Genomic DNA, 16,794 nt, shown 5'->3' with positions numbered 1-16,794 from the left:
AAAAGCTTATTAGAATGTAAACTTGCTAAACTATATACTGTAAACCATTAACAAAATATGGGCCCCAGTCTGATGTGCATATATGCCCCTGCATGGGCCCCCATTTATTTCCTGGTTTGTCCCAAGCAGGTCTCTTTTAGCAGCAAAATGTCAGTGCTATAATAGCATTGGTTACACCAACACCCCACTTTCTCAGGGCTGAGTCAAACAGACTAGGCCAGGCTTTGTCATCCTGACAGAACAGGTGGTTACCTAGGGCAGAGTAAGGGCCAGTCGTTTCCAGCACCAGCGAGGGGTAAACCCGTGGAGTGTCCATGCTCCACTTCACCAGGTCAGAGACAACCCAGGCCTTGGTGCGAAGGTCGCACAGCCTTAGGAAAGGGATGCTGGGCACACACACGGGGGTCTCCCATGGTGGCCAGCAGCAGGAGCTGCTCCCAAAGTCCTTCGCGATCAGTCAAACGAAAAGCAGCGAAAGTCAGCAGGGCGCGCGAGGTCCAGGAGCAGGAGGCCCCTGGCAAGGATATTAACTGGGAGACTGGGGCGGGGGGGGAGATGGGAGAAGGCTAAGGCAGAACAGGCTGAAGGGAGCGGGCTACTGGGGAGGGGCGGTGAAGAGACGCGGTCTGAGGTGCGGGAAGTTAACGGCGATGTGAGGGGCGGAGGGCTCCGGGGCGCGGGCGGGACAGTCGGAGGCTCCCTGTGGTGAAGGTCTGGCGGGCGCAGCTTTCCGATTTTCAGGAAAAGATGCAGACGCACGAGAGCACTTCCCGGGCAGCGTTTGAAAGGGTCAGAGGCGAGGCGAGGCGGCGGCGATGATGATTGGCGCGCGCGCTGCCGCCCTTCTACGTCTGTTTCCTACAGTCGCTCCCCACTTGTCTACCGCCAGTTTGAAAATTAAACAGCCCCGGCGCTTCCCATTGGGCCCTCTGTGCGATCACGTGATTTTGCTTCTGCCACTCAGACCGTTTCGCGCGCCTTTTCGAATTGGAGTTTTCATCGACAGTCCTTGTATCCTTCCTCCTCACTCGCCCAGGAGGGAGGGAAATAAAATAGTCCTGCAAAGATGTCTGTCCCGGCGGGCGGAATCTCTGCAGCTCCGGAAGGGTGATTTCTGTCAGCAGGTGAGTGAAGGAAGCAGGCAAGTATTGTGGGGGCTACTGGGGTTTGTTTTATGTGGTGACTGCTGAAGAGATACGTAGGGCGGAGTGAGGCGGCCTCGGTACCTGGGTCCGACCGGTAACAGTGCCGGGGGCGGTGAGTGACGAGGTCACTGGAGCTGAGAGTCTACGCGCGCGCGCGGAGACGCTCAGGCATCGCGGTGAAGGGACGGGGCTGGGGGCTGAATGTGGCCCTGCTGGCGAGATCTGGATGAACGGACCGTGAGGGACAGTCGGGCAGGTAGGAGCCCATCTCTTTCGCACCCCAAGTTTAAAGGGTTGCTGTAAGCGAGCTGCTCGCCCGGGTAGGTGGCTGCGGGGGGCATCTCCACCCCGCGTCTGTTTACGGGGGGGCGCCGGGAGCCGGTGTGTGAGGAAGCGGCACGAATAACTTGTTTCTGGGTTGTGGCTGGGAATGGTAGAGGGAGCTCTGAGGGGAAACGGGGGGGCGAGGTTGGGCTGTGTTGATTTGGGGGGGCAGGTCTCGGGGCGACGCTGGGCTGTGTTGATTTGGGGGGGCAGGTCTCGGGGCGACGCTGGGCTGTGTTGATTTGGGGGGGCAGGTCTCGGGGCGACGCTGGGCTGTGTTGATTTGGGGGTGGGGGGCGACGCTGGGCTGTGTTGATTTGGGGGGGCAGGTCTCGGGGCGACGCTGGGCTGTGTTGATTTGGGGGTGGGGGGCGACGCTGGGCTGTGTTGATTTTGGGGAGGGGGCGACGTTGGGCTGTGTTGATTTGGGGGAGGGGGGCGACGCTGGGCTGTGTTGATTTGGGGGAGGGGGGCGACGCTGGGCTGTGTTGATTTGGGGGAGGGGGGCGACGCTGGGCTGTGTTGATTTGGGGGAGGGGGCGACGCTGGGCTGTGTTGATTTGGGGGAGGGGGGCGACGCTGGGCTGTGTTGATTTGGGGGAGGGGGGCGACGCTGGGCTGTGTTGATTTGGGGGAGGGGGGCGACGCTGGGCTGTGTTGATTTGGGGGAGGGGGCGACGCTGGGCTGTGTTGATTTGGGGGAGGGGGGCAGGTTCCCGGCGGCGAGCGGCATGGATGGGTTGTGGAGTTTTCACGGGAGAGGGTCCAACTGCTTAAATAGCTCGGGGCATGTGTGTATTGTAGCTTTTTGGTAGGCGGCTCAGGTAACGATTACTATTGTAACTGTCAAAGTCTCCTCATCTTCACATTGACAGTCTCATTTCAAGCAGAGCCCAGGCTGATTTTTGTCATTTTCTCTCGAGGTTATCCTCCAACTGGTTCTATAAATGTCTCGGGGTGGTTGACGTATAATCCCTCCTCCCGCTGTCTTGTTTTTGTTTTTAACTACTGTACATAGGCGCATCAGGCTGTCCCCTAAAATCCTCTGAGAGTATTTCTTTGCAAATGATTAATTAGTTTAGAAACCTGTACAGATGGTGTGGCGTTTTATTTTATGCTTGCATTTGGCCTGAATCCTCAAGTTGGGGGACAATTAGGGTAAGTGTTGAAGAAGTCTCATTTAAATTACACAGGCACAGTCAATTTAAAAAGTCATGCATTTATTTGAAAATTTGTTCCCTATTATAAAATCTTACAATTCTTCCATTTCTTTCAGTTATATAAATGAATTTTTCTGTTTGTATTTGCTTTTTTCTTTTCTGCGTTTTCTTTTCAGTGTTTTGTCATATGTGTCCATTCAAATGATTTCCTTTTTTCTATAATCATTTCCCCCTGTTTGAATGAGACTCACACAGCATTAGAGAGGGAAAAACATTTTGGCACATAGGAAAGCTAATAATCATAAAAATAAACATAAAAACTTTCAAGTCACATTCATTTATATAAATATAGTTTATATTGCCCCCTTTTTAAAGCATTCAGTTACGGAAATGTTGTGATACTTAGATACCAAACATATGTAAACATAGAAAAGTAATTCTTTACATCAACTTGATACAGTTACTCCTGGGGGAATTCTGCACCAAATATATATATATATATACGCACAATATTTTAAAAATCTGCATGTTTTGTAGAAACAACACAGTATTTGCTGGGAAAGAGCCTGGGCGTGAACTTGGAGGGTTGTTGGGTTTGGGTGGGAGAAGTATGGAACAGGATTTTTTTCGGGGCGGGGGGAGAGATTGTTAGGGAGCTTCTCCCAGGCAGACCCTGTCGGACATCCAGCCTGTCTCAGTCAGGCACATGTGTCCCTGTACTGCTCCATCTCCATGTGTCTTTGCACCTCCACTTAGCCACCCTCTTATCCCCCCCATCTCCATGTATCCCTGTATCCCTCCTCTCCTGGTCCCCATGTAGCCCTGCACCCCCACTCCCATTCAGCTCCTGCCCCAGTCTGTCCCTGCCACTAGCCCTTCTGAACCCCAGTCTGTGATCCCCCCTCCCCCCCCCCCCCCCCCCAGCAACCCCATGTGTCCCATGCTATCTGTTCCCACAATAACACCTGCCTGGCCCCATGGGCAGGGCGCTGTGAGGAAGGCATCCTCTTTCTCTTCCCTATTCGCAACTGGGGCTGCTCCCGCCTGGGAGTGGCTGCTTTCTGGCACCACAGCGGTCCCTTGTGAGTGAAAGGAGTATCTGCAGCACCTTTCCATCAGAATGTGTTTTCTGTTGGGGGAAGCATAATTCTGTGTGGCCCATGAATTCTGCGCGTCTGCCTTTCTATGAACATATGCCGGCTTTCACCTCCTGTTATTAGGTATCATTTAACAGTTCCCACGAACCCTTGTGAGTGAAAAAACTTTGGGATCCTTCTGTATGTAAATTGTAGAGAATTTGCTTTTTGAACATAATTTATATAACCAAGGTACCTATGTTCATAAATATGTAGAGCTTAATTTGGGATAGTAAATTTGCCATTCCTTTACAGGTAAGACTTCCAGTTTCAAAGATGCCGCTCTTTGGGAAAATTGTTGTTATTAAAAGGAATGGGACCGATGGAATCCATTTTCCACTCACTGCAAGTTCTTGTTTATTTGGAAGGTAAGAATTGGTAATGTTAGAAATGTATTTATGTACATCAAGAGAACATGTTGTTAACATTTTGTTCTTCTTAGTGTTATATTTTTCTTTATTTTATAAGCTTTGCTGTTTAATACAAATAAATGTTTGAATATTTGCAAGTAGTGAGGGAATGTTTAATGGAGGAAAAAAAGCTCAAGCTAGTTCCCAGGATAAACAGTTGAACTTCCACCCTCTGACTGCACAACATAGCTGCTTTTCTCAGCTTCACTCTGTAGTAAAAGGTTTCATAGTAGCAGCCGTGTTAGTCTGTATCCGCAAAAAGAAGAACAGGAGTACTCGTGGCACCTTAGAGACTAACAAATTTATTAGAGCATAAGCTTTCGTGGACTACAGCCCACTTCTTCGGATGCATATGCATCCGAAGAAGTGGGCTGTAGTCCACAAAAGCTTATGCTCTAATAAATTTGTTAGTCTCTAAGGTGCCACGAGTACTCCTGTTCTTCTTTCTGTAGTAAAAGGTGAATCTAGAGGAAGCAGGGAGCTTGTGGGGAAGAAAAGTCCCAACTGGACTCATGCTTGGCCAGCAGGGGACAGAAGCCTAATAAGAGGGAGGAGGTCACTAAAGGAAAGAATCAAGGCTGAGTTGGGACTAGAGGTAAAAGTCAGAAAAGATCTATACAGACTGAGTCAGTACATGGTGGTACAGTGTACCGACGCATCCCTTGAACTCCTGTCTTGCTCTTCAGAATCTATGGTTTCCTTTAAAAAATAAACAGACACGAAGAGTAACTTTATAGTTGTTATGGTTTCAAAAGAAAATGTAAAAAGTGTCAACAGAGTGAAACTGATGAAGAGATATCTGCAGGAGTCTGCAGAGAGCATGAAATACCTCTGAGAGGTGTGTACTGCATCATCTCTGTTAAGTATGTTACATACTCAGTGATAAAAATTTAATGTCAGCATTAACTATTTCATTCCTCATTTAAAAAAGGAGAGGGAAAATTGTAGATTTGTGCAATTTGCTGAGATCGGCAGTCTGATTTTGGTGCTCCAAGTGGCTTTAGGGATATTTCTTTTACTGCCAGTCAAAAAAAGAATCAAGCCATGGAGTCTAACCAGAACCCATGGGCAGATGCAAGCATCGCCAAAAAGGAGCCAAACTCAAGAAGCTTTGAGATCATGTATGATCATATTTTGAAAATCTGTAAAATATACTTTGAGTGGCATCTTACTTGGATTACTCTCTTGTGTGGAAATGGTATTCTACTGAATATCTGGCAAGCTGCTCAGGCAGGTTGAGAAGTCAGCATGCTGATGTGTGATGTTTGTTACTGAGCGTGAACAGAAGTTGAGCTGTCCTTAGAACTAATAACACAAATTTTCTTAAAAGTTGATAAATTGTTTTATATATGAATTTTTTGAATGTTACTCAAAGAAAAAGTGAAACAAACATAGGTTTGTGTATTTGAATAATAGAGCACCAAACAAATATTAAAATTTGAGTTTTGAATACAACACTTTATTTTATACTGGCAGAGGAAATTCTTATAGTAGACAGGGTACAGCTAGCTGGATCCTGACTCTGAAACCCGCTCTCTCTCTCCCCACCTCCCACCACCACCGCCCCCATGGTCCTGATTGTCTACAGTGCAATTTTATAGTCCCAAGAGACTGAGTCAGCTGACTCGGACCAGCTGCTGCTGGGCAGTGGGAGCTTTTATTGCAGTGTAAACATACCCTACCTACCATATCTGAGAGCCTTGTATAAGACCCCAGTCCTGCTGTCAAATCCACTATACGACTCCTCTGTTCACATGGACCCCATTGGTTTCAGTGGGGCTGTTCATGTGTCTGCACTGATCCAATTCTAAGATGAGGGCCTGCAATTTTAAAGTTTCCTAATATATAGTTTCTACCAGATATACATAGGTAAATCTGTCAGGACTCCAAACTCAATCTGGGCTCTGAAAGTTAAGTTGTTTTCTTTCTCTTGCACATATTAGCAGCAAGAAAGATTTTGTAGGCCTACGTTTGCCTTCAGTTTGCCTCTGACTTCAAATTTGGCCCTGCAACTGGAATTTAGTAAACAATTATGATGATATGAGCCAGAATAGATAAATGCATTTTTTACTTGCAATCCTTAGATTTCATGTTTCTTTCTCTGCTTCCTCTATTTTTTTCTATCCTTTTTAAATTTCAGGACTGGTTCTTTGACTGCTTTAGACATTAGCACGAAAACCAAACACAATACCCTAAAAGTACCTAAGCAGTTTAGCCAGCATGTTGCTTTCTTTTCTCTTGTATTGCATCTGGGAATTAAGTACTAATGATGTGAATCCTGTAGTCTGAAAAGAATACTTTGTAGGTATACGTGTGGATAAATACATAACAATATCATTCACTAAAGCTGTCAAGTTAGAGTAAATATTTGATTGAAAAGCAACATTTGTGGGAGGGAGAAATCTTCTGTAACTTACTGGTAATTATTTTGTCTTTGATTTTTTGGGAAACTTTCCACTGTTGCTAGCAATAGTGGAGCTGCAACAGTGCTTGTGCAGAAGTGAAAGATTTTTCAAAATTGTCTATGTACGTGCAGTTGGTGGACATATATCCAGCTAGTTCTTAGTTAAAGAAGCTGTAAATTTTAATAGTGTATATTTAGTTTAAAATTTGCTTTAGGTTTTCTTAGTGCTTGTGCTGACTTTAAATATTTTTATATTGCATTTTCAAACAGCATCATAACATTTTTGCAGATATTAAATGATCACGTGCTCAGAAGCAAATTCTCTAAAATAGTTTTTCTGTTCTCTTAATTACTTAAAACTAAAGTTGTGCTTTTCAACCAAAGGAAAACGGAGTGCGATATCCGCATACAGCTGCCTCAAGTCTCAAAAGAACATTGTAAAATTGAAGTCAATGAGAACAAGGAGGTAAGTTTTGTTTTTAATTGTATTATATTCCATCATTGCATTTCTTCAGGTTACTGAACTAGCTATTTTTGTTTCATTTGTAGGCAGTCTTGATTAATTTAAGTACTGTAAATCCAACGCAATTGAATGGTAACAGTTTTCAGCAACCTGCACATCTGAAGCATGGAGATGTGTTCACTATTGTTGATCGTTCTTTCAGGTCAGTAGCAATGAAGGAGGCAAGGAACTATGGCACTGATTTTGTAGTGAAATTTGCAAAAGCATACTCTTACATCTTCACGGAACTCCATTGATTTCAGTGGTGCTCCCTAAGAACATAGGGGTCCACCTACCCACATCTCATTGTGGGATCAGAGACAAAGAGGGTATCTTTTCCCCCTTTAATCTGAGGTTGACACATTTTCTTCTTACTCCCTAAAATAAATTTAAATCTAATTTCATGCTTCATATTTCCTTAAAGAGTTTTTGCATAGTATGATCAGAAAGCTGGGCGGTTAAAGCATTATGTCCTTTAAACTATTTACCAATAAGCTATTCATGACAGTATTGTCTTGATATCCTGGTGGGACTTTCTCCTAAGGTTAGATGTGTTGTATTAATTCAGATGGAATATCTGGGCTAAAGGGTCAAAGGTGTTGATGTAACGCAGTCACTGTCCAACATTAAACAGTGTTAAACAAGGTTTGGAGTTTGGCATATAGAGACCACAGCCTGCTTAGTACCATAGCAAACACACCATTAAAAATCGTTTTAACCTTTATTAAGATAAAGAAATGAAGGAAAAACAGTTGAAACACTTTGAAATGTAGACTACTAAGTAAGGCTTTCATTTTAAAAACATGCATTTTTCCCTTTAGCTGGAGAGAAATTTTAGAAGGAAAATCCCCCTTGTTTGACATCTCTTAGACTTAAATTGTGATACGCTTCTACCCCGATATAACGCTGTCCTCGGGAGCCAAAAAATCTTACCGCGTTATAGGTGAAACTATTGAACTTGCTTTGATCCGCTGGAGTGTGCAGCTCCCCCTCACCCCACCCCAAGCGCTGCTTTACCGTGTTATATCCGAATTTGTGTTATATGGGGGTAGAGGTGTAATTGTCCTCTGAGGAGAAAAAAGAAGTCAGTTGAGAGCTGTTCCAGCTGCTGCTGCTGTTGTTAAAGTCCAGTTGTGTTTCATCTCGGGTGGTGGTTGGGATTTGACGAGCTGATAGAGGTGGTGCTATCATCTGGTTCCCTCTCTCTGGCCTGGTCTGGTCAGGACATCTTTCAGGATCAGAATGATAAAGGCTTAGGGTCCCAGGAGATGGCAGGGGTGGCAACCATGATATGAAGTTTGCTCCACTAGCCAATTTTTTCCCAAAAATTTCTTTCTTTAAGGACCCCAAAAGGTAGTGGTGGGTGGAATAGCTCTTCCTGCATTATTTTGTCCAACAATTAGGCCTAGTTTTTGATGTACCAATTTTGGTTCACATTTCTCATGTTTTCCAAGTTTGATCTTAACACAGTCCTTGAGTTAAATCAGTAGGCCTTTTTATTTGGATTAATTCAGTCTTTCTGTCTCCTTTTTATGCCTTTTCCCATGAACAATTGTTGTTACAGGTTATTGTGATATCTTATGAACTTTCACATACTTTTTACAATTGAGCTCACAATTCGGGTACATTTGTAGGCTCAATTATTACAACAGACTTTCGGAGAAAAATTCACAACTATGCCTCAGGGCAATTTATAACCAGTTACAGATCTGTTTACAGATCCAGACTAACACAGCTACCCCTCTTATACAGTTAAATAATGGTATTATTGCTGGAAGAGGACAATTACTACAGGGTTTATATAAGGATTTATGTACGTTTTACTGTTAACCATCATAAATATAACATAAGCAAAGAGGTTTTCTTCTATTAAATGTTTTGCAGGTTTGAATATCCTCCTCAATCAACTCCAAGAAAGAGACTTTCTAGAACTCCAAAAAATGAAACCCTACAGGTAATTTTAAGGCCACTGACTACATTTGCTGAACATATGCATGGTGTCATCTGTCGTGTCATATTAGTATTGGTTTGGTGATTTATCTTCCCCTCCCTATTAGCTTGGCATCACACACTAATCCAGTGATTGAAGCTGTGAAGAAACTCTTGAGAAATATTGTTTTCTTACTGTTTACTAATCCATATTGGCTTGTGTCAGTTTTCAGCAGTGTAAATATTTAACTATAATACTTTAAATTTAGCATCAGAACTAAGGATTATTTTTTAAAAACAGTTTGGCTGTTTTAAGAGAGGACAGGGTACAGGGGTATTGAGACATTTGAGATCCTTGTACCTTAATTTTTATATTTTAAGAATGACAGGAGTAAATCATAGCTGTACATCCCAAAGTATTTCTAGTGTTCCTGCTTTCAATATAATCTTATTCTGAATAGCAGTAGATAAGTAATGCAGTGTAGTTAATGACGTGTCCCTGGCCAATGACAGTCTAAAGGAATTAAGTTAGCAAAACTGGGCAGCTAGTCCTCAAGACTGTGAACAGCTTCTTTTAGAAAATAATCTGTGATTGTTATTCCATATGCCCATTACATTAAGATAATGTTGAAGTCTCTCTAATGATTGATCAAAGCATAAAATTTTAAATTTTATCTTCATGACTAGCAGGTTTTGTTAACCTTTTCTTTTACAGTCTCTTGCCCATATTATCAAAATACTTGTTGAAATGAATATCTTGTAGGGATATTGTTAATCAACCGATTGTCGTGGACATTGAAACACTTATGTAGGCTGCAATTTTTATATTTAAACTACTAGCTGAAAGCCCATATTGTCACATCGGTGTGGTAGTTGGGCCAAGTAATCCATTATCTGTGCAGTGTCCTGAATACACCTAATGAAATAGTTGCATGCAAATTAGCTGTGGAATAAGGGTGGTGATTGTTACCTCTGATATCACAATGATCTAGGACTTAGCATGGGATAAGTATATGCCCACTGTACCTGAAAGCTTGTGCTGTCGCACAGATGTAATTCATAAAGTCAAAATTGCTGAGAACTTAAATTGACCACAAATGCCAGTGATGATTGAACCTGATATTCTAAACAAAGAACTCTCAATCATGCTTGTCGTTGTTTCCAATGCTTCACGCTGGCTCAACAGACATTCTAGGCTTTACGGTGACAATCCTGGAATCTTATTATATTGATGAGCAGGCTGCCCTGAAGTCTAATAAGCATATCATATCAGTTTTGTTCAGTTATCAGAATTTATCTGTAATGCATGCTTAGACTACAGAGTCTTTTGGAATTAATGACTATTCCAAAATAAGACAAACTATAAAACTGTCTTCAAGAGCCTCAGATGTCTTACTCAAGTAGCAACCTGTGTGACCAACTTCAAATACTGTACAATTTCATATAATGCGTGGATTTAAATTTGTTTTGTAAGCCTGGTGCTCAATTAAAATTTGTCTTGGTTATGAAGAGAGGCCAAATTCTGTAATCTTCTGAAAATGTAGAGTAGAAAACTGTATTTGTGATAAAAATATGTTGCTTTATCATAACACTGTACAAATTTACAGGTTCTTCATGTTCAGCAGGTGGCAGAAGTGGAATTACAGAGCCCAACATCTAAAAGTCCTCATACGTCTGGTTGGTAGTTGTTTCATGTAGTTTGCTTTTTTCAATATTATATAGTCACATTTTATTCTTAGCGTGCTTGCAAAAAGAAGATGGGAAAATGTCTAAAGATTCATTTTACAAGGCAATCTGTTACCTCAGTTGAACTTTTATTTTAATGTTATCTAATAGGTAATTAGATTTTGCAGACCAAATGCTGCCTTTCAGTGCATTACAGAAGTATAGTTGAGGACAAAATTAACCACTGCAATTAACATTTTACTAATTCAGTTGATGTCTGAGGTAGAAAAGAATCATTACTCTCCACAGCAAATGTTATATCTGCTCTTGAGTGCTAATAGGAAGAGAAAATTTTTTAAAAAAATTGATGGCTTTTCGGAGTAGAATTGCACATTTTAGCCATACGTCTATGTGTAGTCTAGGCCTTTTCTTAAATTCTCTGCCACAAGTGCAGCTCCACTAGTATTGTGCAAATGCAGAGGTACTGTGGGCTTTCTACCCTAGTATTTAACCCTGAGCAAGTCTACAGAATACAGTGATTCAAAATCTGTGCTAGCATTGCTATCTTTTCTCACCAGCAGTAGATCTGCAGTAAATGGAGAAATAGAGGCTTTATCTACACTAGGACCAGTTGACTGATGTACTCAGTCAGTGGGAAGTGCCCATTCATCCACACAGATTTGCTACAATGGCTTTTTCAGAGAGGGTCAATCAATGCACGTTATCCCCATACCAAGTAGGAGTCAGACTCAACTGATGTTAGCACAATAGATTAAATACCTATTGTGGACACATCCTGCTATAATGGTAACACTCTCACCACAAAAGGTCTTCCCACTACTGACCCATAATGCAATAGTCTCTCCGGGACGTCTCTTCATACCAACACCTGTTTTCATAGTCCAAAGTCTAGGGGTCACCTTGTTCACAATCTGCCTGCCCCATACTAATAATACTATACTACATTCTGCATGGTGCTCAGGTTGAGCTGTTTTCATCGCAAAATGTTCTTTTTTCCCCCCAAAAAAGATTTTATAGAAAAGCTGTTAATGCTTCAGCATGGTCCTTTGAGAGATCCTGCACCATCATTTTTCTGTGGGGTGAGGAACTTGTCCAATCACAACAGGGAAGTCAAAGTATGCCAGCATTTGTCAGCAGCCATCCAAGCTGGCCTCAAGCAATGCTGAGACAAGAGGAAGGACCTCAGTGGCAGTTGCCACAATCATGCGTCACAGAATCAATGTAGATGCCAGATGTTAATTTACCATGGTAGTTCTGTATCAGTTTAAACAAACTTATTTGGAGTTTTAACAATCAAGTTCATCCAACTAATTTGAAATTACCATCCATTCACCTGTCTAATGTAGACAAAACCCTAAGAGGCCTGTGTGAATCATAGTGATTCAGTCATTGATTCTGCAGATAGAGAATATTTCTGAGGTATGAACTCCTGTATCTCAATGTGAGGCTAATTCAGAGTCTAAATACAATTTAAATATCGGCATAAACAATTTAACTACTGATGAATGTATAAGAAAAATTCAAATTGGATTACGAACAGAGCTTGACTAGTGGGCAAAACTTTAGTGCTGATATTTTATCCCAGTGTAACCCTGATTGGTGTTGCTGCTTCTTTATTCAAAAGAGCAAATCTTGTCCAAGGAGAAAATCTGTTTTTCTACCCATTTAATAACAGTCCTCCAGTTTTAAAATAAATATATATGTATAAGGTTCTTTTTACTCTTTATTACTATCTAGATAAAAACATAGAATGTGAAGGCCAAAATTTTGGTGAAAATGACAAGCAAAGCACTGAGGAAGATATTTCCAGAGTTGTACCAGCCAAACAACATGCAACACCTAAATCAACATACAGAACAGCTAAATCTAACAGAAGAGAAAATGAGATGTCTCCTTTTAGCAAACTTTATGAATTGTTGAAAAATGAGATTGATGTGAAAACACAGAAAGATGGCAACGAAGAGATACCTATGCCACGACAAGCAGGTGATATATTTAAAAAAAAAGAGGATGGTGATATAATGTTGATGGACACTGTAGGAATTATTATTATTTATGCAGGATATTAGAACAACATTAATTTAACCATAGAGTCCTTTATTAAATCCAAAGACCACATGGAATTTATACTATTGCTCTAAACAGGCCTACAAAGTCTAAATAATAAACAATTTACTATATCCAAAGACTAACAAAACATTTATAAGCATTTGATCAAACAGGCTAAATCCAGGGGTGCTGAGACTCATATTTGTCCGCTCCAACATTATCAGGCAGGTAGTGGCTGAGTTTACTTTTTTTATACACTTTAAAAAAACAGTCATGTCATTCCCAAGCTAACCACCAATTTGAGACAGTTTGCCTTTATTTCCAATCTTAATCTAGATGAGATTTACAACCTCCTTTTCCCCCAAGGTTTTTCTTCCCTATCTCTTCCCCTCCTTGCTGACCAACAGTTTTTCCTTTGCGTCATGGACCCTAATTTTTGAGATAACACTGGTATGTTGGGTAGAAGGTCCATGTTGGATCTTTTGTTTAAAACGATCTGTAGAGGCCTTCTTTTTAGAAACATACCCTTTTTTCGTTAGTTATTCTTTTAACCAGACATCCTCCCTACTTCATTTTTTCTGGCTTTATATAACTCATTACTTTCCAAGCCTTTCTTTTACTTGCTAGTTAGGGCCTTTCTTTACAACATATTTCTTTAACCAAATGTAAAATAACTTCTGTTTTCTACTTTTATATTTAATCTACAGAGACTAATGCCCAGCAAATTTCATTATTGGTATTTCCATCTAGTCAAGAGACCCAAACTAAGGAAAAAGAGACAATAATTGGTGAAGATATTGAACAGTCTTACGTTAAAGAACAAGAAATAAACAATGTGGAACTTAATCAGATTTCTACTGAAGGAAATAGTTCTAAGAAGACCAATGAAATAAGTTCTGCAAATTCAGGTGAACCACGGACTGGACAAGATTCATCATTAGGAGTTAAAGCAACAGAAATTTCAAATGAAATTCAAAAGAAAGATGTAGTGTGCAGTAGTGTTGGTGGGAATGAATCATGCATTTTGGGAAAAAGTAATAAATATTCAAAGCAAAGGAGAAATAGTAAACAGCTTACACCAAGAAAATCCTTAAATGCAGAAGAAGTGCTAAAAGAAATTCATTATGAGACTTCCTCAGTTAGCGTAACTAAGGAGAGAGATTCTGAAACTGTTGCATTTTCTCCTGGGTATAGTAATTCCAAAAGCCCCAAAGGGAGTGTTAGACAAAGTAAAAAAAATTCAAATAAAAGTCCATTATCACAGTTATTAACTCCAGAAAGGTTAACACCGAAAGATGAATCTCCTGCTAGCCGTAAACATCACTCTGGAGCGCGAAGGGGAAGACGAATGAGCTCTGGAAAGATGGCTGAAGAAACATTGGAGAGAGATCCATCTCAAGAACATTACAAGAATGTAGATATTAAAGGTAGTGATGTTAAAGAAAAGCTGACCACAGAGAACTACCAACAGAAATTAGAGGTGGAAGATGCTAATATTGTCCTGGGACCTCACAGGTTGTCATCAAAAAGAAGATGCTCTGAAAGTGTTGTACTTCTGAGAGATGATGAAGTTGCATCAGAAATAAATATTTCTAGCCTACCTACTGAAGACAAAAAGTCAGGTAAATACTTTGTATGGTTAGGAGCTATATTTTTAAATTTATTTGGGAGAGACTATCATGTTTTATGTAAGTGAATGTTTTTTTTTTTTTTTTTTTTTGCCGCACATCTATCCTTAAGTATTGTATATGTAATTATGGCTAACCATAATAAAGACATTGAAATTGTTTGAGAAAATGTGAATGTAACTATATCTATTGAATTAATTGTGCAAAAACTAAGTTCTATGGATTTGTGCTCATTAAATGTGGCTTGAAATGTGCTTCAGACTTTAAAATGAGTAAAAATTAATTTCTAATTTATATGCTGTAATGTTTTTTGACTCTTCATATATATGAAGAAATTTTTCAATTGTAATTTTTAAAAGGTGAGACAAAGAGGTTACCTCAAAAACGGAAAAGTAGAGAGATTGAGTTGCTACATCAGCCTCTTGGGAAAAGAAAGAGAGTGTCTTTTGGTGGTCATCTCAGTCCTGAACTTTTTGATAAAAGTCTACCACCCAATTCACCACTTAGAAGAGGTGCAATTCCAGCAAGGTTAAGCTTACCATTTGGAAATTCACCTCGTGCGGTTCTGAAGAAGGGACAGGGATTCAAACGTCTTGTAATCAAGGTAAACTTTAAAGATGAAAATTTAAACATTACCAAGGAAACAAAATAGAAATTTTAAGTTTGAAAATTACAGAAAAGGCATACATGAGGTAATATAGATACTGTACCTTCAGCTTTAGATGGTATTTAAATACAGCTATTTCCAGTGTAGCTAGCTCTTCAGTATTTTTGAACTCCCATGTTTGAAGGCCAGCTCATCAGTGTCTTATTTGAGATTGTATTTTTACTATAAATTACATATTAACTGGAATTGACATTTATTGGGAAACTATTGCAATTTGGACTGAAAATTGACTAAAAAAATAAAATGCCTGAAGCTACAAAATAACAAAATTGTAGCCTGAAAATGTTTATCCATTGCTTCCACCAACTTGTGAATTAAATTTAGTAAAACATTAAGTTTGACACATATCTAACACAACTGTTTAAAATTGAAATTTTACCTACATTCAGGTAATAAATGATTTACTTCAGTTCTCATTTCTTGTCCTTTTTACAGATATTTTGAAATGAAAATATTAAACATCTTTTTAATTTCCAAGTTTTATTTTACATGAGTAAAACAGTTTCTTTCAGTTAATTTGATATGTTGAGCATGTGCTTTTCAGAATTAGGTTAGAATTTGTATTTCTACTTTGTGAGAGAGCTTTTTTTTAATCCTATCAGGATCTTTCAGAGCATTTGCAGAGACAAAAATCATCACAAAAAAACTTGCCTGCCAGGAGGTCCCCGGCTGCCTCGCCGCCTGCCAGGAGGTCCCCAGTTGCCTCGCCGCCTGCCAGGAGGTCCCCAGTTGCCTCGCCGCCTGCCAGGAGGTCCCCGGTTGCCTCGCCGCCTGCCAGGAGGTCCCCGGTTGCTTCGCCGCCTGCCAGGAGGTCCCCGGCTGCCTCGCCGCCTGCCCTTGAAAAAATGTCACCTAAGCTCACTGCAAACTCCCCATCAAATACACCATTCACAAAAGGACGTTTCTCTATTTCTCACATTAGCACACCATCTCCGACTTCAAAGGAGCAGGGTACTGCTGCAACAGAAGTTAAGGAAAGTGATGGAGATTTTACTGGAGTCAAGACACCTGAATCTTTTCATATTAACCAGGAACATCAGATTTCTGTGCCAACTACACCTAAACAATTAATAAGGCGTAGTATAAGATTTTCTGTGAAGAGAACTCCCATGAAGAGGAGGAGTGATGCTGTGGAAACCATTCATTCTAAAAGAAGAAGTGGTGCTTCTAAAGCCAATTTGCTAGGTTTGTTTAAGTAGTTGATTTTGGAGACTATTAGTGCTTCTTTAAAAACGCACAGAAGCCATTAACTCATGCATATGCATTATGATATTCTTTAATTAAATAATCACATACTATATTTTCTACATGACCCCTCCTAGGGATGTAAACAGTTAACCAGTAAACATTAGGCTTACCGGTTAACCAAAGTTTATCATTAATACCAGTGGCCCCGTGTTGGACCGGCGAGAGGGACCCCAGCCCTGATCGGGCCGGAGCAGCACCAGCCCATGGCCATGCCACACCAGCCAGTGGGAGCCCAGCTCCGGTCATGCCAGGCCCCCCCAGCTACCTCAGTTAACAGTTAACCGGTTAACCGAAATAATTTTAATTGTTTAACCGGTTAACTTTTTTAACCGATATTTACATCCCTAACCCCTACCTTTTTCAGTGCACAGGATGAATTTAATCCTCATCATTCAGTATGTGATGCTATGTATTGTTTTCTGTACATCCAAACCTTGCACTGAACATAGCTTTGAAGAGTTTAAGGCTGGAAAGGACCATTAGATTATCTAGCTTGCCCTCCTGTA

General features: G+C 40.8%; 1 protein-coding gene across 2 annotated transcripts in view; it reads left to right on the top strand.

The window, feature by feature from the left end:
• Nucleotides 1–818: 818 nt before the first annotated feature.
• MKI67 (marker of proliferation Ki-67) overlaps nt 819–16,794 on the top strand; it is a 39,359-nt gene continuing 23,383 nt past the window's right edge. The window contains exons 1-10 of one of the 2 annotated variants that reach the window (XM_054035971.1): nt 819–1,124; nt 4,021–4,133; nt 6,964–7,045; nt 7,129–7,244; nt 8,966–9,035; nt 10,618–10,687; nt 12,434–12,682; nt 13,453–14,367; nt 14,733–14,977; nt 15,643–16,225. In XM_054035971.1, the coding sequence (XP_053891946.1) occupies nt 819–1,124; nt 4,021–4,133; nt 6,964–7,045; nt 7,129–7,244; nt 8,966–9,035; nt 10,618–10,687; nt 12,434–12,682; nt 13,453–14,367; nt 14,733–14,977; nt 15,643–16,225 (2,749 nt within the window). Of the gene's footprint in view, nt 1,125–1,154; nt 1,402–4,020; nt 4,134–6,963; nt 7,046–7,128; nt 7,245–8,965; nt 9,036–10,617; nt 10,688–12,433; nt 12,683–13,452; nt 14,368–14,732; nt 14,978–15,642; nt 16,226–16,794 lie in introns of those variants that run through there. The other variant, XM_054035972.1, reaches the window with a different exon arrangement.

This window comes from Malaclemys terrapin, chromosome 7 (assembly GCF_027887155.1).
Source record: "Malaclemys terrapin pileata isolate rMalTer1 chromosome 7, rMalTer1.hap1, whole genome shotgun sequence".
NCBI classification, from domain to species: domain Eukaryota; kingdom Metazoa; phylum Chordata; order Testudines; family Emydidae; genus Malaclemys; species Malaclemys terrapin.
The sequence above is the reverse complement of the archived record's forward strand: the minus strand, read 5'-3'. Positions and strand labels throughout refer to the sequence as shown.